The following is a 25,825-nucleotide window of genomic DNA, read 5'->3' as shown; positions in this document are numbered from 1 at the left end:
AAGCCTATTCTCCCTTTAATTATCTGAACAAAATTATAAATTATTGCTAAGCATACTTATTAAAATAATATAAATGCATTGAGGAATAATACATTACATGTGAGTCTGACGTTTAGGAAAAAAAACTATTTCTAAAAACTTTCCTCCCAAAAAAAGTAGGGTAAAGTTTAATTCTAACCACAAAGCTGCAAAATTCATGTATCACACGCAATTAGGTAAGTATCAGTTAGAATAAAAGATAAGTTTCTCTAACTACAACTGCACATCTGACTTTCCTGGCTGCATTAGGATGCATCATGTTCATCTGTGACAGAATATACCACAAGTGACAAAATATGAGACAAAGTCTAGGAAAACATGCTGCTTGTTGCTACCAGCTTTGTTCCATATTAGATATTACAAGTAGAATGTTTTACAGAATCTCCTGTGCTCTTTGAATGAACAATCAGTGTGGAAAACAGAAAATCCAAATTTAGACCTGGTACCTCATATTACTGATACTGATTCTATATGGTTTATTACTAGGCAGCATACTTACGCAACTCTTTTTATAACACAACACTATATCAGTGAGTTTTTTCCCCCTGAACTCTAATAATACAGATTGCTTTTAACCAAATTTTATTAGAAAAAAAAAAAAAAAAAAAGAAAAAAAAAAAGGAACATCCACCATTTGCACTTCATTCTGACCAACTTGCTATCAATAGGAACAACTTTTATTACAGAAGTTATTATTTTTTAAATAATACCTTCAGGAACATCTTGGACATTAATTTAGTGTTTTACAATTAAACATTTTAAGTTCAGAAATACATATAAGAATTAATTATACACCATTCAGTAGTTAGAAATTCAGATCTGGTTCCTTTCTTAGAAAAAAAATTGATTTATCAGTTATCTGGAACTGATCTGACATATCAAAAAAAAACACAAAGTCAATTCTAAGCTATCTGGTGATATCTTATGGTCTTTTCTGTCCTTTGTGCTTTTTCTTTCTTGTGGTAATTTATTTATTTATTTTTAAAATTATCTTGCTTTGTAAATAATAACTTTTATAAGGCTAGTAATTTGACTTCTCAATTTACTCAATTTAAACATCTGAAGATACGTACACTTATTGCTTAGCTTTTCTTTTTCAAGAGTGTACATTTGGCCCCTTAGACAAGTAAGCAATATAGTTAATCAGGAAAACAATGAACTTGCATCCCTAACAATTATATGAGGACATTCATTATAAAGGTATGTCACATTAATGAACAGTGTGGTTCATGCCACCTGTGTAGAAACATTATCAGCAACAGCAGCCCTGCAGGGCCTCAAAATTTGTTGTCACTTTGGAATGTAGAATCAAATTAGCAAAGCTGTGCTCAAACGATGAGATTCTGTAAGGTTTTTAAATGTCTCAGACAGAAATTCGATTAAGATTAATTCAAGCCAAGCAAGCAATTTTAGAGGCATTGGAAGCAATTTCCTTTCACATCATGGTTGTGTGCTGTTTACATGAAAGCCTGGAGAAAAATGTGCCAAGTTACCAGAGACAAGATCTTACTGTGGAGAGGGAACTATATCATGTCCTTGTAAGTTTAGTTTTCATAACAATAATACTATGGTAACAAGTCTTGTAAGGAAACATACAAAATATTCATCATGCATCATAAATAATTGACTCTAGAGACAGGGCATTTCAAATACCACAATCACATTTTCAAGCTGGTTTGTGTCATCAACTTTTAAAGGTGAGTCTCTTCAAAAGAATTTGCTGGATGAATAAGATTTAATCTAATGCCATTTAAGAAAAATGATAGCAGTGCTCATCAAATTATTAGTGCACTGGAAAAGCATTTTGAATCTAAATCCTTCACCACTTTCATTTATTTTATGATGTTGAAAAGGTTATCCTTCAAAAACTGTCAACCAATTCATATAAAAGATTTAATGTTTTAAGGATAGATAAGAGGAAAACATGTCATTATATCTTTGAAAGAAGATGGATTCTAACAACTGTAAAATTATCATTTTTCAGAAGATGGAAGAAAAATACATGGGCTTTTCACTTCATTCTTAACTCAACAGAGGCAGCCTAAAGCTATGTAATTATTTTCTAGACATAAAAAAAAAAAGTTCAAGGAAAAAGTGACTGAGTTTTTCCCTACTGAAATAATCTTGTGAATTTAAGCTTAGGAACAACTTTCATCCATTTTCAATTTATAACCCCACAATGTTTTTCCTCATGAATAAAGAGGAAGACTTCTGCATAGCTACTTTTAAGTGTGTTAATAAGTTCTTTCATTTTCTTAGTCGCCAGTAACAGACCATTTTATTGTAATACGTGGACCAAAAAATGAATGATAAAGCAGCTAAACCTAACAGCTCAACAGTCATGCCTGTTTGGATTAAGAGTCTGACTTCTTACGCAAGTTTTTAAGGAAAGAGAAATAACCATGAAAATAGGAGAACATATGAAATGTAGAGACTGGAATTAATATGAACAAATACAAAATGGAACAAATATGAACAAAATTCCAAGGAAATCTTAAAACGTAGTATAATAATAGTATAGCCATACAAGTTGGTGTGTATAAGGATTTGCAAGGTTACAACAGACAAAACGTTCCATTTCACCTGCGTAATGAAATCATTCTAATAGTATTTTGTGACAGCTTAGTATACCTTTCATGACAGGGACATGTTGTTGTGCTTGCAGATTCCTTGCTCCAGTTTGTAGTGGTTGAGAAATTCTAAAGAATTCTAAAGCAATTTCTTAGCAAACTCAGGCAATTGACCATCTTCACCTTCTCACTTCAGCACAGCTGAAGTGAGAAATTAAATTGCTATGAGTAATGATTTTTCATTCTGGACTACTGAGAGATCACATTTTTGTCTTTTACTTTCTTTGATCAGAAATGACGTACAGTCAGAGTAGTGGATTCTTTTAGCCCTCAAATGATTCTGCGAGTAATATTTTTAACTCAGCATAGTATCCACACACACACACCAAAAAACTCTTCTGATTTTGTAGGTCTTGCCCTAAGCTTTAGATCTCACCACACTTAGTGTGAAACCACAAGATCTTTATTAGAACTAGCAAAACAAACAAAAACAAAACAACAACAAAAACGAACCGTAAACAGACAAAAGTATTCAAATTTAAGTTTTACATCTGTAGAAGAAATACACTCATCACAGCTTTTCCATTTTAGTCTTTTAACTAATAAAGAACAAGCTCTTGATACATAAATACTGCTGATAGTTCTCATTCATAAGACAAGGATCAACCTTCTATTTTAGACTGATGGCAAAGATGAAGTGTCCTGGTCAACTCTGGAATCTCCTGCCTCAAAAAAGGAGAATTAATCCAATAGTTCTTATGGTTTTTAATAGTTTTAAGATGGTCATAAAAGCTTCTATACATCATCTATTGTCTATAATCTTTTTGCAGCATCTAGAAAATCAAATGGATTTTGAATGACTAGCCATCAAATGATAAAATGGCATCCTCCTTGTTGGTAACATGTAGTTCCAATATTATTGATGTAATGAATGTTTTTTTTCAGCCACCAAGAAGTTTTTCCTTTGTTGAATTTCAGACCATACCCCTTAATCAATAATGGGGAAATCACCTGCAAGGCAGGGGGTTTCAAGTCATAATTGAATGAAGCGAATGGAGACCAAGCATGAAACCCTTAGACTAAAGAATGCCCAAAGTCTATCTTGCTGGTTAAAATCACCTCGAAAACTACCACCCACCAAAGCTGTTGTTGACAAAAAAATACGATACAGATTTCTTTTACTGGCTGTCAGTCATACAAATTGTATCCAGCAATTTTCACCAAAAATAGAATAAAAATCCAGTAGATAGTTTGTGATGTAAGTTACTGAAAGAGAAGGAGGAAGAATGTTGGGTAATGAACATGTTAAAATGTCCCATACAAGGCAGAGGGAGAGAGCAATTAAAAACTATAGGCAGGGAGTAAAGGAGATATTTAAAGAAAATTTATAGGAAGATGGCAAACTGTTTTGTAAATCACCTATAAAAATCCTCTCCATGTGTAGAAAAGATATTCTTGAAAAATATCAGTGTCAGACAAGTATGATGTTTGTATGATGTTTAGTCCCTCAGCTGTTCATTGCATCTTGCTTACAAACCCAGGGTCAAAATGCTGCTCAGATCTGAGCTGTAACAATGAAGTTTCCATGCAAGAAGAGAAAGAAATCTGTCAGTTTGGCTTTCACATATGGTGCTACATTTTTCCATACTACCACCACCTCCCCTTCCCCCCCACCCAAAAAAAATAAAAATAAAAATAAAAATAAATCATCTGTGGCTCTGTCTTCTCCCATTCTTTCCCTTAGGCATGGCACAACTTAAGAACATAATTTCTGCTCAAAATACAGAAAGACTTAGATGAATGCAAATTCTGAAGTTTAAAATAGGTAGGTAAAATTGGCTGATTCATGATACACTGGACTAAATTATTGAATGGGTCCTTCTGGCTTCTACAGCATCATTACAAGATTATGAATAGAATGGCACTAAGTAGAGATCAATGTTTAAGCAGAGGCTGACAGAAAACTTTGAACGGTTTCTTAGTATCAAGAGACTATGACCAAGAAGATGAGAGTAACAAGCTGTGGATGTGAATGTAACTGAAATGAGGAGGTTCTTGTAAGAGTTTAGGCAGCAGTTAAAATGAACAGTGTCATACACAGGTGATCAGCAAATTTATGGGCATAAGGAACACAGGAGGGTTCAGGATCAGGGAAAATTCATAGCTAAAAATAACTTGAATGAGTCTTTTTATTGTTGACAAGATCGAGTCCCTTTGGGTTAGGATCAGCAGGGACAACAAGGCTAGTGTCCTGGTCGGGGTCTGCTATAGACCGCCGAACCAGGATGAGGAGACGGATGAGGAGTTCTACAGGCAGCTGACAGAAGTTGCGAAATCGTCGGCGCTTGTACTCGTGGGGGACTTCAACTTCCCTGACATATCCTGGAAGCACAACACAGCCCAGAGGAAGCAGTCTAGGAGGTTTCTGGAGAAAGTGGAAGATAGCTTCCTGACGCAGCTGATTAGTGAACCTACCAGGGGTGGTGCCCTGCTAGACCTTCTCTTCACAAACAGAGAAGGACTGGTGGAGGATGTGATTGTCGGGAACAGTCTTGGGCAGAGTGACCACGAAATGGTGGAGTTCACTATTCTTGGCGGGGCCAGGAAGGGAACCAGTAAAACCACTGTATTGGACTTTCGGAGGGCTGACTTTGGGCTGCTCAGGACACTAGTTGGTGGAGTCCCATGGGAGGCGGTTCTGAAGGGCAGAGGGGTCCAGAAAGGCTGGGCGCTCTTTAAGAGGCAAATCCTAATGGCGCAGGAGCGGTCTGTCCCCATGTGCCCAAAGATGAGCCAGCGGGGAAGAAGACCAGCCTGGCTCAACAGAGAATTGTGGCTTGAGCTTAGGAGAAAAAAGAGGGTTTATAATCTTTGGAAAATTGGGCAGGCCACTAAGGAGGACTATAAGGATGTAGCGAGGCTGTGCAGGGACAAGATTAGGAAGGCCAAAGCTCATCTGGAGCTCAATCTGGCTACTGCTGTTAAAGATAACAAAAAACGCTTTTATAAATACATCAGCACAAAAAGGAGGACTAGGGAGAATCTCCATCCTTTACTGGATGCAGGGGGAAACTTAGTTACAAGAGACGAGGAAAAGGCGGAGGTGCTTAATGCCTTCTTTGCCTCAGTCTTTAGCGGCAAAACCGGTTGCTCTCTGGATACCCAGTACCCAGAACTGGTGGAAGGGGACGGGGAGCAGGATGTGGCCCTCACCATCCATGAAGAACTGGTTGGTGACCTGCTACGGCACTTGGATGTCCACAAATCGATGGGGCCGGATGGGATCCACCCAAGGGTACTGAGAGAACTGGCAGAGGAGCTGGCCAAGCCCCTATCCATCATTTATCAGCAGTCCTGGCTATCGGGGGAGGTCCCAGCTGACTGGCGACTAGCAAATGTGACGCCCATCTACAAGAAGGGCCGGAGGGCAGACCCGGGGAACTACAGGCCGGTCAGTTTGACCTCAGTACCAGGGAAGCTCATGGAGCAGATCCTCTTGGGAGTCATCACGCGGCACTTGAAGGGCAAGCAGGCGATCAGGCCCAGCCAGCATGGGTTTATGGAAGGCAGGTCCTGCTTGACGAACCTGATCTCCTTCTACAACAAAGTGACGCGCTGGGTGGATGAGGGAAAGGCTGTGGATGTGGTCTACCTTGACTTCAGCAAGGCTTTTGACATCGTCTCCCACAGCATTCTCCTCAAGAAACTGGCTGCTCTTGGCTTGGACTGGCGCACGCTTCGTTGGGTTAGAAACTGGCTGGATAGCCGGGTCCAAAGAGTTGTGGTGAATGGAGCCAAGTCCAGTTGGAGGCCAGTCACTAGTGGCGTCCCCCAGGGCTCGGTGCTGGAGCCGGTCCTCTTTAATATCTTCATCAATGATCTGGACGAGGGCATTGAGTGCACCCTCAGTAAGTTTGCAGATGACACCAAGCTAGGTGCGTGTGTCAATCTGCTCGAGGGTAGGAAGGCTCTGCAGGAGGATCTGGATAGGCTGCACCGATGGGCTGAGGTCAACTGTATGAAGTTCAACAAGGCCATGGTTGGAGAGCTGCCAGGCAGAGAAGGACCTGGGAGTGATGGTGGACAGTCGGCTGAATATGAGCCAGCAGTGTGCTCAGGTGGCCAAGAAGGCCAACGGCATCCTGGCTTGTATCAGAAACACTGTGACCAGCAGGGCTAGGGAGGTGATCGTCCCCCTGTACTCGGCTTTGGTGAGGCCGCACCTCGAGTGCTGTGTTCAGTTTTGGGCCCCTCGCTACAAGAAGGACATCGAGGTGCTTGAGCGGGTCCAAAGAAGGGCGACAAAGCTGGTGAGGGGCCTGGAGAGCAAGTCCTATGAGGAGCGGCTGAAGGAGCTGGGCTTGTTCAGCCTAGAGAAGAGGAGGCTCAGGGGTGACCTTATTGCTCTGTATAAGTACATTAAGGGAGGCTGTAGAGAGGTGGGGGTTGGCCTGTTCTCCCATGTGCCTGGTGACAGGACGAGGGGGAATGGGCTAAAGTTACGCCAGGGGAGTTTTAGGTTAGATGTTAGGAAGAATTTCTTTACTGAAAGGGTTGTGAGGCACTGGAACGGGCTGCCCAGGGAGGTGGTGGAGTCACCATCCCTGGAAGTCTTCAAAAGACGTTTAGATGTAGAGCTTAGGGATATGGTTTAGTGGGGACTGTTAGTGTTAGGTTAGAGGTTGGACTCGATGATCTTGAGGTCTCTTCCAACCTAGAAATTCTGTGATTCTGTGTATTCACTTGAAACGTGACTTCACACATGCTATTTGTTTGAACTCCATCTTCCTCCTAGTTTGTTTTTTTTTTGTACACTGCTTCAACATCCTCCAGTTCCACAAGAATAGCACCACTTGTTAACCCATTTAGGAGCAGCCACCACCTCCAGAAGTTCTGGGCCCTCTTCTCTATATGTGTTTCATTTCCACAGAGCACAACACAACAAGGAAAAATAAAAACAGTAGAAACATTGAATGAAGGTGAAATGAGTAAGGATGCAGCCTTAATTAAATAACAGCAAGCATGAATGGTATCCCTCTTCAAACACCTGAGGGTTGTGCACACCTGACAGTGAAATCAAAGAGCAAGAGAAATAATATTCCAGAGAAATTTTTAATAACTTCTTGCAGAAATACTAATCAATGCCACAGGAAATACATTAACTTTATATTACGGAGAACAATCAAAGTGTAAAGGATAGTGAAGTTGTTTTTATAGGATTCACCAGTTTTGGATTTCTAGTTATCCCCTTTACTAAGTTCTCCAAACTCACTTGTATGGAAACTGTTCCATCATTTTGATCATCCTCCTTATCTTTCTCAGACTACGTTGGTTTTGAAATATCAGAAGCAGAACAGTCCACAGTTACCAAGATAAAGCATAGATATTATACTCTATCATCATAATGTCCTTTGCTTTGTACCCCATTTCTTTTCTAGTGATTCATAGCACTTTTTTTTTGGTGAATATTGAAAGCTGACATTTCCAGGAACTACCATCATCCCAAATTCTCAGTCCTGAATAGTAATGGCCATCTCTAAGGCCCCTATTTTGAATGTGATATTAAGACTTTTCCCTTTCATGGATGATTTTGCATTTTTCGGATTTAATTCCACATGTTTTTTTTATTGTTCAGTCTTGTCTATTGCAATATCATTCTTAAATTAGTCAAAGTTTCTTTTTGTAATACACTGGACAAACAAGAAACCAATAAAGCCATGAAAACCTTTTCACTTCATTGTACATGCCTTTTCATAAAGTTATTTGTGAATGCTTTTGAGGAGTACTGGTCCTATCACAAATCCTTGAAGAATTCTACTGGTGACCTGCCTTCACCAACAAAACAGCTCCAGTGGAATAATTTCAGGAATTTCTACCCTGCAAGTGAATTTTCAGATGTATACTGATAGAAATTTGTGAATGTAAAAAAGTAACCTTAATGGTTCCCATGTATCTTTAACTTCTGTTACTTGAGTAAGCTTTGACATTAAAAGCTGATTCTCATTTGTGGTTAAATTCTTGTTTTCAACAGAAGACATAGGCTTTCTGTAAGTTATCTGAATATCTAGCTCATTCTACAGGGAAAACAAAACAAAACAAAAAAAACAGAATCCTTGAACTCATTCTGCATCTTCAGACAAAGATGCAGTATTATGAAGATGTGACCATTACTAAAATTCATTCAAAGAATGGGTCTAGACACCCACTTTCTCTACAGCGTATTTTTTTTTAAACAAAACATTGAGAACAGCATAAAGTGGATTACAAACAATGACTGTAGAGAAAGCAAAAAAAAAAACAGGGAGATTTTTTACTTATATCACATTAAAACTTTAAGAATCTATTGATGTCACAACAGTGCTTTGCAATGGAGTCATACAATAAGATAAAAAAAAAAAAAAAAAGAGAGAGAGAGAGAGAGAAATAATCATCATTGTCTCTACCTATTTCATTTCAATTCACTAAAACAGTGTCTAGGGCCAGAAGCATATTTATGAGATAAACACAATGTGGAAATAAAGGATTCAGAATTAAATGGTCATTCAGCTGGGTAAAATAAATACAAATGTTTATGTCAGTATAAAGCTGCCCCCTAAGGAGTCTATTTTTTGCAAAACATCAGACATGATGTAATCTGAATACCTGAAAGGTTAAATGTCATTATCTAGCTTCAGTCACCTAAACAGTTTACATAGAGGTGTGGAAGAAAGGCTAGTGGTTTTGGTATGTCTTTGCCTGTCAGAACAGCAGAATAGCTCCATACATTGAGCAGCTAAGATGAGAGTGTAACTGATATGCATCAAGTCATCTATGAGATAAATTATATGGAATACATATACAAAATCTGTTTCCATTTGAAAATATGAAGAGAAATCAACATGAAAATCAACCTGACAATTTTGTGTGATTAGAAAAGTGATATTCAAGTCATTACCTCTGCAATCAGATAAAGTTTTCAAAACCAAATTGTTCCCATTTGTTGTCTCTTGATCATAGCCTGTCTAGACTATTCTAACAATTCATTCAATTTAGATTAAATGTTTGCACCATCAGCACTGTAAATGAAGGGTAAAAAATGGTTTTGAGAACGCCACCTTTCACAATCTTCCAAGAACTCAGCTTTGCTACAAGGACAAGGAAGCATTCTTCAGAAGTCAGTTTATTTAATCATTTGTATTTTAGGCACAGGCTTTCCTCAACACTAAGATAAGCAGTTTCTACTTTTATGCAATGAAAATTTTCTCTCCAGCACAAAGTTATTCAGACAAAGTGCACAAAGAGCATTGCTTCAAATATCTTGAACTTGAAAACAAAATCTCCCAACTGCTTTTGTTTCTGAAATGTTTTTAAATCATGCCACACACCAGTAGCTTCTGATCCTAACTTGGATGAATTGAATACCATCTTTTCTGTGGCCTGCATAGATTGACTTTATTATTTTTTTATATAAAAATTTATTATATTTTTATTACATTTTATTATATTTTGTGAAAAAAGGTAAAATAATTCTTTGAAAGATAAAGTTTGTTTACAAATCATAGTTGTTTTTTCCCTTCACTGAATGTATTATTAATTATTTGTTTAAAAAAAATACAATGACAAACATACTTCTATTTTACAATTGTTTCAGAGGAAGGAGAGGATGAAATGTATCAGACATGATTAAATTTAAGCTCCACATAGCCATAAACTTCTCACTCTAAAGAGAATTTCATTGTAATAATTACTGTGTATGAATGATAAAGACAAAAGGGATAACTGAATATATGAATTAAAACAAATATTAAAGTATCTTACATCTAAATATACATAAAATGCATAAAATATATTTTTATAAATATATTTACATGTTTGCTTAAAATTGTATTTATATAGATAACCTTTTTATATATAACTTTATATTTTTTTAATACGCATACAGTGTCAGCTACCTACTTCATTAGTTACAAGAATAAAACCAGAGCTGATGGTGATGGCAGGGATTGATGATCAAGAAGCAGGGGGATAAGCCCTCTAGAGAAGCAAATTTTTTAGAAACTGTTTCAAAAACTTCCTTTCTGCCTTTGGTCAGCCAGAAAGAGATGAGTTTCAGCTAACACTTAATTTTTGCCTCACTTCCTTACCCCGGTACACATAGTTTATCTTCCCTTGCCCTTTGAATTGTCCAGGTCTCTCTAGTTCTATAAACTTTCTCTTAGTAGATAGACCTCTTTAAGTGTGACCAAGCAACTAATTTGCTCTTGGAGTATATAATGGAGTAAATAAGCAGTTCCCCTAACAAATATCAAAACAGCAGATGCCTTATAGCCTACCCTGAAGTTCTTGTTTGCTTTCTGTAGTCTGTAGACTACTACAAAGGTAAATTATTATTTTTATTTTTTTTAAAGAAGAAAAGAAGGAAGTGTAGAAATAAGAAATAAATGTAGATCAGAGAAATGCATGTAGTTTCTGAATTACAGAGTGATAAAGATGGGGGCATACAAGAATTCAAGTCTGCAGATCAAAGCTTACTCTTATAGTTTGTTTATACACACAGGTCAGAACTAAAAGTCTAGTATTGAGCTTTATTTCCAACATAGTCTAAAAATGAAATGTCAGCTGATCTCTGCCATTAGAAATAAAACCTCATGAAAGCACTGGAAGTACCCAAGCAGTTACTTTTTTTCGATCTGGTACTGAACTCAAGCCTGTCCTAGTCCTTTGGGTGTAAAGCTGATGTGGAACTGTGATTAAGACTTCGATTGCCAAACTTGTTGTTTTAACTTCTGCAGAAGAACCATGGGTTTATAAAGAAAAAAGGTGAAATTAGTATTATGCATATAATTTAAAATGCTGTGATACAGAATGTTCAATGATACACAGAATATGAAATGAGTACCTGTTTTCTTAAATGTACACATACACAATCACTCCTATTTAGGATTACCCTGGTTATGTTAAAACTAAAACATGGAATGCTAACAGACATATCAGAAAAACATGTGAAGCACTACAAAAGCTGTAATGTGTTAAATTTTCTAGCCACAGACAAACTAAATGTGTTACTGAAAATTGCAGCATTTGTCTTTCCATCTTTCATGATCAAAGCTGTGATTTTCTCAGCATGTTCAGTAGCAAATTGCACTGTTTTGAAACTAATAAAGTCAGTAACACTTTGCTGTCTTTGGTATTACAGGAAGAATACTAAAAATACTAACAATAAGTAAATTCGGAGACATCTGTCCAAGTGCAAGCAATTTCTGCCATTATATTTGCCATTTTTAGTGAGAAGGCTTAATCCTTAGAAATTTTGAATAATGTGGATTTTATATCTGCAGATTTCAAAGAATAAGATATGCCTAATTAAGCGTAAGATAAACAGCATCTCCATCTGCTTCAGCCAAGAGTAGAGTTATATCCATTTCTAATATGAACAATTGACCAAGAATGTAGTATTTCACCTAACTTGAGAAATAAACACAGTATTCTCCCCTGTACCCTAAACAAACCTATTTCTAATCATACATATAACTTTGAAGAACATCAGTTAAAAATAATCTTCACATATAAAGCTGTCACGCATCAGAGAGAAAAATTGGTGCAAGCATATTTTAAGTACCTGTTGATTTACAGTGCATGTAATTTCTGTAACAATAAATAAATAAATAACGTGTAGTGGATTAGAGAAAGCAAACACAAAAACTGATCCATTAGACCATAAAACTTGAATAGTGAATTTCTGTATTAACACCTACAGAAATATTTTTTGGATTGCTTGAAGCCAACAGAAATTTTCAGTCACTGAATAGAAGCTGCTGAGTGAGCTGATGAGGCGTTGCTTGTTATCCTTACTATAAGGAAGTGACATTGGATAAAATTCATACACAGCAGTAAATGGAAAGTCCATCAGTTTATCCAGCTGAAGTGCTCTGTTATGTATGAAACTTCCTGTGGAGTAACTCATTTACCCAAATAGTTGCAGTTTGTCACTGTTATGACATACTTTCCCTTCATCTTCTAGACCACCTCTTCCTGAGATCCTCACAGAGTGCCACCTCTTTGGAAAGGACTTTTTGTTACACCAAACCTGTTTATCTCAACATACATGTACTGGATCATGTAACTCTTCCTTCGCTTTATTCTGCCCTTAGAAGAATTGCTTCAACCTAGCATCATAGCGTTAATAATAGTGGCCTCTCAATCAGGTTATCCAGATATTTTCATACATGGGTAGAGATATCATTATCATATCAATATAAACCACTTCTAGAATTACTCTTGTTTTTAAGCCTTCAAATCAACACACTTCTGATCTTCTTTGGTTAAGTAACAATAAGAACATAATGCTCTATTATGTTGCTCAGCTGCACTCATGAGTGTAACAAATAATTGTAAGCTGGTTTACTAAGTGTAAAACCTGAACATTCCACCTTCTGGTTGTTAAGCAACATATAGATTCAGGAATAAATGCTGTTAAGAATAAACAGAAAAATAAAAAGAATTTCCAAGTTGTCTCTGGTAAAAGTGACTCATCAACCCACTAAGCTAATGCTGTAAATATTTCCAGAGTCTTGAACTGAGAAGCATATGAAAACAAAGCCTGTGTGGTATTTAAGCCATAAAAGCTAATCTAGAACAGACATGAAAGCAAAAAATGTGATTTTTTGAATGTACATTTACATTAAAGAGGAACACTGTTTTTATTTTCTTAAGACTAATAGCTGTGTATCTAAAAATGCAGAAAACAACAAAATGTGAAATTACTAGTTTAAAAGAATCTCACAATAATACTAAGACTAAAATAGAAATTTTGCTAAAAGTAACTAATCAGGTTAAGAACAGTATTATGTCCACATTCTTGTTCCTTTTGACATTTTCTTTGATGTTTTATTCAATTTGCATTTAAATAAGAGGTTTAAAATTATTTTCAAAGGTATTCATTTAATAGGTATAAACTGTCATATTAATAAAAAAGCTGTTATTTCTTTGTATTAGAATAATTATGATGCAGGACTCATTAGCATCATAACTGTCCTTAAAAAGGGACCATATAATGTAAATTAAATGTCCATTTTTAAATATGGAAAACTAAAAGCTTCAATAATACACATCTTCAAAGATTTCTCTAAATTTTTGTTTGTTTGTTTTTGACAAAAGCAACCAGATGGAAAAGTTTATGTTTATATTCTGAATGGTTATTTCATTCTCAGCTTGTTGAAACTTTACCAGGAAAAGATTGACAACATCGGGAAAATGCGCTTTAGAAATTAAATGAATTGAAAAAAAAGCACGAATGATATGATGGAATACAGGGTGACTTCTAGGATTTTCAGACACGCTTGATAACATTGTAATAGCTCGTTTTTATTTGTGAATAAGAAATAAGTTTGGAGCTATAGACAGCCCTCAAAACATGTTGTAAAACAGTCAGAACAAGGAAACTTTTGGAAAATATTGTCACAAAGAAGGTAAGTTGTATTAAAGAAGGCAGTTCATACATTCTTATTTCTATGCCACAGAAGTATAAAAAGAAAGGGGTACTTCTAGGATGATGTAATATAACCATCAACCCTTCTACATATTAAATAAATACCTGATTGTCAGTATATATAAATTAGTAAAAATTCTGGAAAGATTGAAAGATTCCTGATTTGTTTCTATTAGATCCAACAAATGTGTTTATACTATCTATACATAAATAAATTAAAAATCTGAAAAAAGTAGTATCTGAAGAGCTGTAGAAATATTGCCCTCACCTAGCATTCTAAGAACCCAAACCAAACCATCCTTTTCTTTAGTTGTAGCCACAGTTGTAGCCACTACCCAGTTGTGTATATCTGCATGCTAAAACCAAAAGATTATATTAACATATAGTTTTTGGTCTGCTCCAAAGCTTAGATGTTTTCACAGAAAAATTTCAAACAGCAGTAGTTGAGTCAATGTAGTATTTCCTCAGTCAGATCTGTCTGAAGAAGACAGGAATACGGTTGTATTTTGCCCAAAACGCCAATTTGTCAGTTTGCTAGATTCTTTTTTTTGTGTGAACATGAACGCTTCAACAGAAAGTTGCGTGAAAATCTGAAGCCAGTTTCAAGGGTAAAATATATCACCATCTATTTTGGTTTTCTTTTTCTTCTCCTGCATACAGCTTTCACAGCAAAATAAACATACTGCAACTGTGCCTATCCATTACAATTATTTAATTTCCTTTCTATTTATATGGCAACAAAAACAACTCTTTGGCCACTGTCCTTTCTACAGCGTGTCTACATGGATCCCAATTGCCAAAGACCCCAGCCTCCAGCAATACTGAGCCGGTAATAACAATTCAATAAGAAATTTCCTAGCTTTTTCTGTCAGAATTCTAAGTATTCTGTGATGATATTCAGACCATTCCCCATTCCTCAGAAGATTTCACTTTCCCATATGGTCAGAAATAAATTTCAGAACCTCTAGTAATCAAACCTTCATTTATTGATCTCCATAGGGAAGAAAAAAAGTCAGTAAACCAAAGGTGTAAAACAGTCTTTCAGACACGCACATGTGTAAGTTACACCAGAAAAATCACCCAACTCATTCTAGATACTAGAAGGTTATTTCCATTTATGTTATCAGAATCAACTTAAAACAATACTCAAATAAAACTTTATCCTGAAACTAAGACCTTTGTCAGTGTCAATTCACACTGGTATGGCATGAGTCCTTGTCAAATTCTCAGTTTAAGTCACTGTTTTTGCAGCTGCTCTCTGCTGCCTCTAGTTTAATCTTGGATTCACCTTTCTTTTCAACCAAGGAAGAACAGTTTAAAATTTCTGTGTGAAAAAGGTCTTTATTTTTTTTTTTGAAATAGACCATGTTCCCCTACTCATTTTTTTTATTAGCTGTATACTAGGAATAACACCATTTACTCAGATACTACTCACATATTAAGATGAATTAGAGGCAATAAAAATTCTTCTCTATGCTGGTGATACTGGCTTTACAGGTGCTCCTTTTGCTACTAGTACTAATGGTGAGGGCAGGATTTGCTCACATATGTTATGAGGAAATCCCATTTATACCAATTTAGAGAATTTGCATCAGCTGGAAATGGTAACCTCAAAGACAGAAAGAGGAGATTTCCATTATAAACTGCTTGCTTTCTTATGCTTGATCAGCATTAGCAACTATTTAATACAATTTTAATACAATAAGAAAGGAAAAACAACAACAACAACAACAAACAAAACACTGAATTCACTGAACCACTGAAACTGCTGTTCCACTCAGGGCATGATTACACACCATGACCAAGAAAGCAAAGCAATATTAAGCTATACAGAGACAAATAAACAGTGTACCCAAAAAATGGCCAGAAACCAGGCTGACATAAACCATACAATTTCTCTACATAGCCTATAACAAGGTAAACACACTGTACCTTAAATATCCCTCAGAGCCTATGTTTTAACCTACCCAAACATTTCAGCTAAAATGAAATCATCAGCAAAACATTTAGCATCAAAAGCAAAGGTTTTTAGCTAACTTTCATTATCAGGTTTCCCACATTCTAACTTTCCAGCTTTTGATATTACTTCTCTATCCCTATTTATTTACTGAAATATTTATTTATTTATGATTTTTATTACCCTTCACAGCTTTCAGGCAAAGCACCAAGGTTTACAAAGCGTTAGTTATTTTTACAGAACTGTATGCACACACAAGTTAACATAAAACCACAGTGTTCTACCATTCTGGATTCCAAAAACCTGCCATTATTTCAAAACCAGGATTTTCCATCATTTTTTTCCCACATATAAAGTTTAACTCATCGATGCTGACATAGCTCAGCTTTGCTTATGCAACCAACTCTAGAAGACTATGCAGAGGAGGAAGTATGTGCCCAAATAATAGCAGAATAATAGGAAAGCTATTAGGGCAAAGGATAAATAATTTGCTGACTAGGCCACATTATTTCTTTATTTTCTCACAATTTTTGAAATAATTTTTATTTGATTTTCAGAATTCTCCAACCAACACCTCTGTAGCTGAGTCACTTCATGAGGAAGACAGAAAGAAACCAAAGAAAAAATACATTTAAAATTTCATTTAAAAAATAAGTGAATATGTTTATATAAACTCTATATCACAATTCAGCTATAAATAAGCTCTAAAATCATTTTGTGGCATCACATGCAATTGCTTTTGTTATTTGTTGGGTGCAACTGGCAATTCATGTCTCTTCTGATATCAGTATGCCACATAAATATTTAATGCCACAATAATTATGTAATACCTATTTGTCTGATAATAGTTGCCATGTACATGGGTAATATTTTCCTGCACGCTAGAAGCTAATTTGAACAACCCACCATGCCTTGATCAGCACAGGACATACATAGTTTTATATATATATATATATATATGATATCAATCCTATCAAAACAGACAAGCTTAAATTAGCTAGATAGGCTCCTGAACAAAGCAGCAATCCATGCCATTATTTTATATAAATGAGCACTCTGTTTTTGTCTAATGTTGCTCTTGAAAATATATATTTCAATATCATAGAACTTTTGCAGTTAATACCTAACACATGAAGCAGGTGAATTCCCATAGAAAGATTTCATTATTTTCTTAATTTCTACTGAGAGTCACAGAGGTGCCCTTTTCTTTGTCTTTCACAAACAATTAACCTTTTGCCATGTATGCAATTGGCTGAGAGCAATCCTAAGAGGCTCAGAAAATAATTTACAGCAGAAACTGTACAAAGTTAATTAGTATTAGTCTAAGAAGGTTATTCATATATTATCAAACCCAGTAAGCGGTCAAGATGACCCTCGTGGAGCTTTAAACTACAGCTGAGTTTTGTTAACATCATCTGCAGAGTATTACTGCTAAAAACTCTCAAGTACTGATACAGGTCTTGCAGCTACGGTCATTTTAAGTTGATGGTTGGACTAGATGATCTTGAAGGTCTCTTCCAACCTTAATGATTCTATGATTCTAAGTTTGAACAATACAATATGCTTCTAAATGTAAAGGTAGGTACAAGCATGCAAAGTGAATTATTCTATTAGTCATTTATTTGGGGGAGGAGACACCATAAATATTGTTCTTTCCTAAATGAGAACTCTTAAATCTTATTCCCTTCTTTTACAGACCAGTTCACACAGTTTTTATAGATTCCTTCTGCCTAAAAGTAAATGCTCATTAGAATTACTTATCAACACGTATGACTCCAAATGCAGGACAAAGGCATGGAGAACAAAGTCACTTGGAAGATCAGAGAGACAGAAAGGGAGTTCTCACTGTGCTTACTAAATCACCTCAAGCGCACACCAGTAGATTTCCCAATATTGGTTGCCACTGAAAGTTAGACAGCTATTAACTGTTGCTCAATACTTCTGTTTGGTACCTATGGTAACTGTGAGTCTCAGCACTCAAATACATGGAATCCCTTTCCAAGCCTGCATGCATACCTATTTAAATTTAACTGATGATCCTATGGATAATATACACTTATATTTGCCATCTGGGGATGTAACTGTGTAAGTTGCTGACTACATAGCGGCAACTCAGAAATCTAACCCCAGTGGCTCAGCACCTTACTGGGTTCCATCCAGACTATGACATTCCCAAGAGAAGGAGTTTTTTTAGAGGGTGACCTGTCACAAAACACCTTTGAACCTCTTTTAGCATAATGTGAACCTGTTATCACGTGGAGCCACTTGGCATTCACAGGTGGGCACAGTTTCTCTGGAAGGGCTAAGGGAGGAGCTGCTTCCCCAGGAAGTATCTGACAGGGCTGCGCCCAGTCAAGCATTCAGTCACGGCCATGGCAGGTCCACACACAGGTCTGAGCTGTTGAACACTGTAAAGGACTACAGTGCAGGTGTAGGCTACTCCACTCCCGCTGTGTAGTGGTGGGAGCAGACTGTGGGGCCTAAGTGGCACAGAGAGGCATTTCATCCACAGTGGCAAACACAGGAGGCCCAGACAGGCCTGTGTGGACACCGGCTGCCTAGGCCCACCAGCGAGGCCTGGAAGCAGCCCCCAGGTGGCCAAGGGAGCCTTGCCAGTGGTACACCAAGGAGCCTTTGTTGCAGGCAGACATTTGAGAGCAGGGATCTTCCCAGGCCCCTGAGAGAAGAATGAATTCAGGGGCTGATGCTGGCTGGTATAAAGCTTAAGATAAGGAAAATGAAGGCTAAAAAGCCCTTAGTGCAAGGGTAGTGTGGAAACACCAGATCAATAATAATAAAAGTTACAACTCATCACCATAGTTTGTACAACAAAAGCAGATACCTGGCTGAAAAGACTTGTTCTTGGAACGCGGATTTATTCAGCAAAGTTCTTTGGCCCCTATTGCAAAAAAGGTCAGCCTGGGCAATCCCAATAGCTCCCTTTTGGCTTTATAATCCATCAGTCTACAAAGTCTAATTAAACTTAAACGTGTGATGAAGTGGATACGGGCAGCTGGCCAAAACAGTTCTGCTCTGCAGATAGCCATATGAATTAGTTATCTAGTGAAAAATTTCTCATCGCTGATCAGAGTCTCTTAGAGTCTGTCTGCAACTGACTTCATATCTTAAAATCATTTATATTATAGTTTAAATAATGTCTACTATAAACATTGCTAAGCAGCGTTAGTATCTCTGTGGTTGTTCTTTAATGGAAAGTAAAAATGTGATCTCTGGTTACAGAAAAACTCAAAAAAACTGCCATATTAAATTACCGCTTTAGAGAAAGAATTAATATATTTTTTAAAATATTGAACCCTTGGAGATTTCTTTTCTGGGTCTCCTAAGGTTTTTAAAGTTTGAGTATAATAAGGAATTCTTATTTCTTTGCCCAGTTTCAAATCAAAAGGAAATTGTGTTTTTGAAAATTAAACTCTGATTCTACTGTAAGATTTAAAGTTCACTAAAGTTTAAAAAACATTTAAACAAAAAGACAATGTAAAGGAAGGAAAATCCAATATATATTAAAAACAAACAAACAAACAAACAAACAACTAGTAGAAGAGATGAGTACAGAGAATGTGAAGGGAGAATTGAGGCTCAGAAAAAATAAGAAACAAGCAGATAAATTAAGTGTTGCATATGCAAGCTACCTAGCAGTGTGTTGGAGGTATTTGTCTGCCTTTGGAATGGTATAATTTCTTATTTTGCTAGAAAACTGCTCACTTGCTGTTGACCTCTAGAAGAACATGAACATTTTAGCAACAAAAGTAAATGGTTCATCAACTTGAATTAGTTTAATGATCCCCCAGAATAGCAACCAGGTCTGAACTCAGGATAATTAGGTATTTTTCTGGATTCAGATGATAGTTTCTTTTGTGAAGCCAATTTTGATACAATGCGCCAGCATACCAACAGCAGAGATGGGCTGGTTGCAAAAATTATATTCACAAATAACATGTTCGATGTATTAAAAGATATCTGTTCAGATTTCAGAATAAATGATTTGAAGACCAATTAACGATCTGCTGAAAGTCAGTATAAATTGTCCCACAGATTTGAGTGACTTTGGCTCCAGTCCTAAGGCTCCACCACTTACTGTTGTGCTTGGACCTACCATGCCCTGGCTTAGGCCTGTGAAGTAAATGAGACTTTGCATACGCCAATTCAAGATGAAGTATCAACAGCTAATTTATGTGTTTTATTGATTGATATATGTGCTGTTTGACACATAAAGTTGTTTGAACAGCCTTGTTTGTCTGCTGTTCTGAGCAATACATCATTGCAGATAGGTTCATAACTAACAGAAATACTAGCATTATGGCTGAGTGTGTCATGTATCCACCTAGGGATTTAGCAGGGTTTTTAAGCTTCCTTATGCTTAATGTTTGTTTTTTAACAATCCATTATACATTTATATTACCTCCAAGCAAATATATGGTAAGCATACATTTTTTTTATGTAGTAGTACAAGAAAAAATATTATTTGTCGATATAAAAAAAAATCTCTTGAGGAAATTACCATGTATTATTTACTGGCAAAGTCATGCGACTATTCTATCCACATTGCATTGCTAATGCATAGGAAATCCTTGCAGTCAATGCAAATATTTTAAAATATTTATAAAGATACTGGGACGCGCTACAGATTGTGTTGTTCCACCACATTCCATCTTTCAATCCCTTCAGATACAGTGGAATTAGATGCAAGGAAAGTATGTGGCAGGCTGTCTAAATTATCTGTCAGAATGAGGAAAGATGACATTATAGAAAGAGCAAAAGAGGTGACAGGACATGACTGGGGTGTGTACTGTAGTTCTCAGAAGAAGATTGAGGCCAACTGCAGAAGTAATGATATAAATTAAATGTACATTAATGTCATGAAGAACTCTGTCACCTTATCTGCTTAAATCAGGCAACGAAGGTAACAATACAGAAGAGTTGTTTGGGAGGAAGTAAGCTAAAACTTGAGAACCACAGAAACTAGAGTGTAATGGATTCTAATCGGTTGAGTAATGCTGAAAAAAAATAAACATGAAATTTTCTTCCGCTTAGTTTTAAGCATCTTTCAAAACAGATTTGATCACAAACATTTTATCATCCATTCAGACCAATACATTCTTGTGCAGTGTGTTTCATGGACATAGTTAGGACACACTAAGTGGGGCAAAACGTACATATTTTAAGCATATTATTACAGAAAAGATTCTGCAGAAATAATGAAAAAGGAAGTGCAGTATTAGGTACATCTTCAGACAGAAGACCTTGAGGAACCTACAAATTTACTAGATATTTGTAGAAGTCCCTTCACATTTCTATTTCATCCCACCTGAGCAAGCTCTCATCAAGACAGACTTTGGGTTGAAGTATCAGTTTCTACCAGTTGTAATGAATTCCCTAGAATCTGTTAGTTTTAAGGAAATTAAGTATTTTAAAAGCTACACTGTTTTTTATGTTTTACCATTAATTGAAATCTGTGAACTCATTTGACATTTCCTATTTATGGCAACACATTACAGGTATTTTTTCTTTCCACTTATTGTGTAACTTCCCTGTTTTGTAACTGCCTTACCATACAGTGTTTTTTTTCTATTTTACCAGGGCCCAAGTCAAGTTGAATTTAATCTTAGCATGTAGTAGAAATTAAATTCATTTTAGTATCTTTGAAAGTAATAAAAGCACCTGGATCACATACCAAAAAAAAAAAAAAAGCACCAAGATTTCAATTCTTAACAATGCACAGACAACGTAATGTCATGCAAAAGGTTATATGCAGAATGTGAGATACTATTTAAGCGAACAAATACTTCCTTGCTCTTTATTCATAAGAGTTTCCAAGTAGGTCCTTATGTTCTGAAGTACTGCAAGAGAGCAGGTTGGTCCGACTTGTTCAAAGAATTAGAGCATACACACTTGATGTTTGACAGTATTTGTAACTCTCTGGTATTCTCCCTCCATCCATCATTATCATCAGTATGTTGCCTCCCCCCAAATGTGAAAGAATGCATCTCTTGTCTGTTTGCCAAGAAAAAATCACTGTATGATGTGTTTGGAGTGATTTATGAGTTAAAAAGAAAGTAGAGGAACTGAATAAGCAAACACACATACACATAGCAATATCATTTAATCAATTGCGGTATCCACTTTTATGATACGCTTGTAAATTATGTTCTTGCTGCATTTATAATTACAAGGTAGAACAGATGGTGAAAGCTTAGTTTACAGAGCTTAGATAAAGTTTTAAAATAACCAAAGCTGCCAAGTGATCATTCACTGTAACAGGATATATTTTTCATTAATCTCTGTTTTTGCCACGGTCTAATACACTAGATGGTAATGAAACTGTAAAAATATTACTCTCCAGAGTCTTGCTCTACCAGAGTTTTTTGAAATGGAATGTGAACATGGAATGGAGGATTGGGGGTGGCTCCACAGTACATTGTCATCTCTCATTTAAGAGTACTCTAAGGGATCATCACTCCGAATAATCAAGAGGATCATCTCTGAGAAAAAGCCAGCACTGCTTTTAGAGAAAAGAAAAAGGTATTCCAATATATAAGTATATAATCAGCAATAATTGTGTAGGCACGTTCCATGCTCACATGGAGACATTTGGCAGAATTGGGCAAAAGAAGAGTGGTATAAAAGGGAGAAATACATGTACTTCCAGTTCATTAGTGGCTGAAATGACTAAGGACAGAGTGTAGTGCTAGCTCATCTTTCTGTAACCCTGATCATATGTACTTTTCTCATAATTGTACAGAATATCCCATATGCTATGAAACACAAATACCAAGATTTAAAATACATTCTTAAAGCAAAACAACATTCTGGCAATTGTTTATGTGGAGTTTTTTATTATTATTATTATTATTATTATTATTATTATTTATTTATGCATTTTTGCTAAAACAGCAGTATCAAATTGAATCATTTTAACTTATTTTCTCTTTTTGGCTGCTCTCCACTAGTTTCCATTGGAAAGCTTTAGTTTGGGGGCTTGTTTATATCAGAAAGCTTTTGTAAAACACTTTTGACATGAAATTAAAGTATATCACCTCTTTTTTATTGGTTTCATTTAAAAATAAACCTGTGCTTCTGTACATTTATCTTTTTGTGTTTGAGTGTTATACACTTCCAAAATGGGCTAAAGCAGAATACTTTATTTGTTAGGAATAAGTGGGCCCAATGAGGAATCCATGTGAAATAGCTGCATGGGATGTTTCTTCACATACAGAATGCGTCGGACAACTCCTGGCTGCTGGGCAAAACATCTCATAGGAAGCAGAGTCTCTGCAAACTCTTCCATTCCCATACAGAGCAGTGAAACATTGATGGACACACATCTTGCTGGAGGAGCAAACAGCAGTTCGTTTACTGGCTTGCTTTTAGGTCAGGACAGAGATGTGTGACCTCGGCAAAGATGCAACCACACACTTGGAAAGTTCATCTATCATTGCTGTACCTGATCAATGTGCTGGTCCAAGCTGGTGGGGGCCGGTTGGGAGGTAGGATATGTATTGATTTTCAAGAATCATTAGTGTCCAAGCCAAAAAGTTTACAAAAACAAAATCATGCTTATTTAACTCCCATGGCATGCTGGGGGGTGGGGGGAGAGAGAGATTGAAAAGGAAACATTTTCCCTTACAAACACTTTAGAAAGCACCTAACTGATGTCTTTAAAAAAAAAAAAAAAAAAAAAAAAAAACAAAAAAAAAACTAACACAATACACAATACACTTGGGTGAATCCTCTTTTAAAATAAAGCCCATTATATCTTTCCATTGACTATAGAACTGAGAAAGCAGCACATTTGGAACAATAATACTTGCTAGCTTGCACTACTTATTGTACAAAACTGGCAAAACTAGAAAGGTTATTTCAATGGTTATTTAAATATTTACAAAGATGTGTCTCATTTATGTAACTGGTAATGATTTTCTTTTTACTGTTTTGTGACAAAAAAAAAAAAAAAAAAAGTAAACAGCAGATGCTGATTCTGTCAGTTTTGTTATTTTTAGGTTTATACTAATGATGCGTTCGTTTTAATGCTCTTCAGTATATCTAAGTATCTAAGTGCAGTCTATAAGAAGGCTAAAAAATAACCAGCCCTTCTTTTTTTTTAAAAAAATTTTACTGAAACTACGATGTGGTGGTTGTTCACTAAGAGCCCAGTAGTTTTATAGCTGAGAATAATCCAACATCTTTACAGCCAGGTATATTTCTTATACTGTTTAAACTACATGCCTTGTCAACAATCTAACATAGGTCTTGATGCCATGTCCCCAAAATGTTTCTCACACATGTATTTCTCATGTGATAGGAATGGTGAAATGACAGATGGTCCAGGTATTCTTAAAAAGCAATCTTCTTTTATAAAGGTTTTAAATGCTAACAAACATTAACTGAAACATTTCTTATTGCCATTCTTGTTAGGGGTGCTGTATATTGAAGACATGCAGCTGGTAGCTATCCTATACTGTATTATCTAAATATCATGCAAAGAAAGCTGCCCACTGATGGATGAATAATAATTCCTTAACTCATTACTAGAAATCTAGATTGTTAATCTCACAGACCAAACACAATTAAAACCCATTGGAAATGCTGAACCAAATTATCTCCATCAATAAGAATATTTCTTCAGGAAGACCAGACAGCAACTGTGGGAGGAAATAAAGTTGTGTCTGGGGCAAGAATGCAGAGGATGAACAAATGCTCCAGGAAATCACTGACTTTTTTTTAAGAACCCTTTAAACTTGATAGGATCCTTCCAGTTCCTTCTACCCTTATTATTATTACATCAATTTATTTGTATCCATTGTATTCCTGATCCAAGAATGAATTAAAGAGCAGTAGAAATAGTTAAGTGGTTATGATTAGTTGTCAGAAAGAATTCCAAAATAGCTAGAATAGATCATGTACATGCCAAAAAATGAACTAAAAGTACCATTTTTCAGTGGAAACTCCACGGAAGAATGGTGGAAAACTCCAAATTCTTATGTGTAACTTCAAATTCATGGAATTTGTGATAGAAATGGCAAGTATAATAATACAAAGAGACTCTGGAACAAAAAATTCTAGAACTGTGAAATAAGAAAGTCATAAATCTAGAATGGCCAAACATATCTTGGGCAATTATTTTGAATAAACTCTCCTAAGAGCTGTTGTACGGATCTTTTGAAAACTTTTTTCTTTAACTATTGTTCAAAAGACATTTCCTTTTTTTTTTTTTTTTCCCAGCAACTTCACCTGCAAAAGCAATGTTCTGTTTGTTCTGTAAATCTGAACATTCTTAAATAAAAATGCTAAATAGAGTTAAAAATCACAAAATCTTTTCTTTATCTGGGACCATTTCCATGTTTTATTAAAAACCTTGATATGGATCAGAAAGAGAAACAAAAGCTGTTTACCACTGGTAATGGGACTTCCAAGAATCTTGCAGTCATCCATTTCTAATCCCAATAGTCCACAAGCTTTTAGTCTTCAAGGTTGTCTCAGACCTTAAACCACTTCAAGTTTAAATATTCACTGTTCAATCAGTTCTCATCCCAGAGGATACGGAGCATGAGCACACAGCATGGATGAAGTTCATTTCGTTGCTTGGGTATCTTTCTCATGTGGATGACCTGATTTTTTGAGAGTAAGAAGGAGAATATTTGTCTCAGAAAACTTTGGTGTAGGATTTAATTCATGGCAATTCAGTTGTCTGAGACTGCTCATATTTTTAGAATAATTTATTAATTAGTATTCTCCACATGTGATGGTCACACAAATTCCCAGTTAAGAGTTCCT

At 36.0% G+C, this 25,825-nt stretch overlaps 1 protein-coding gene and 1 long non-coding RNA gene across 4 annotated transcripts in view; both read right to left on the bottom strand.

Moving 5' to 3' along the window:
- The window catches only part of LOC119717366 (uncharacterized), an 80,603-nt gene extending 64,992 nt beyond the window's left edge, over nt 1-15,611 (bottom strand). For both annotated transcript variants that reach the window (XR_005266759.2, XR_005266760.2), the window contains exon 1: nt 15,512-15,611. This is a non-coding gene — a long non-coding RNA (uncharacterized lncRNA). The remainder of the gene's footprint in view (nt 1-15,511) is intronic.
- A 9,667-nt stretch (nt 15,612-25,278) lies between these two features.
- The window catches only part of DNTT (DNA nucleotidylexotransferase), a 180,868-nt gene continuing 180,321 nt past the window's right edge, over nt 25,279-25,825 (bottom strand). Inside the window, exon 10 of one of the 2 annotated variants that reach the window (XM_038181684.2) lies at nt 25,279-25,659. In XM_038181684.2, the coding sequence (XP_038037612.1) occupies nt 25,570-25,659 (90 nt within the window). In that variant the 3' untranslated portion in view covers nt 25,279-25,569. The remainder of the gene's footprint in view (nt 25,660-25,825) is intronic. The other variant, XM_038181682.2, reaches the window with a different exon arrangement.

This window comes from Anas platyrhynchos, chromosome 6 (assembly GCF_047663525.1).
Source record: "Anas platyrhynchos isolate ZD024472 breed Pekin duck chromosome 6, IASCAAS_PekinDuck_T2T, whole genome shotgun sequence".
Taxonomy (NCBI): domain Eukaryota; kingdom Metazoa; phylum Chordata; class Aves; order Anseriformes; family Anatidae; genus Anas; species Anas platyrhynchos.
This window is presented reverse-complemented; position numbering and strand designations above follow the sequence as displayed.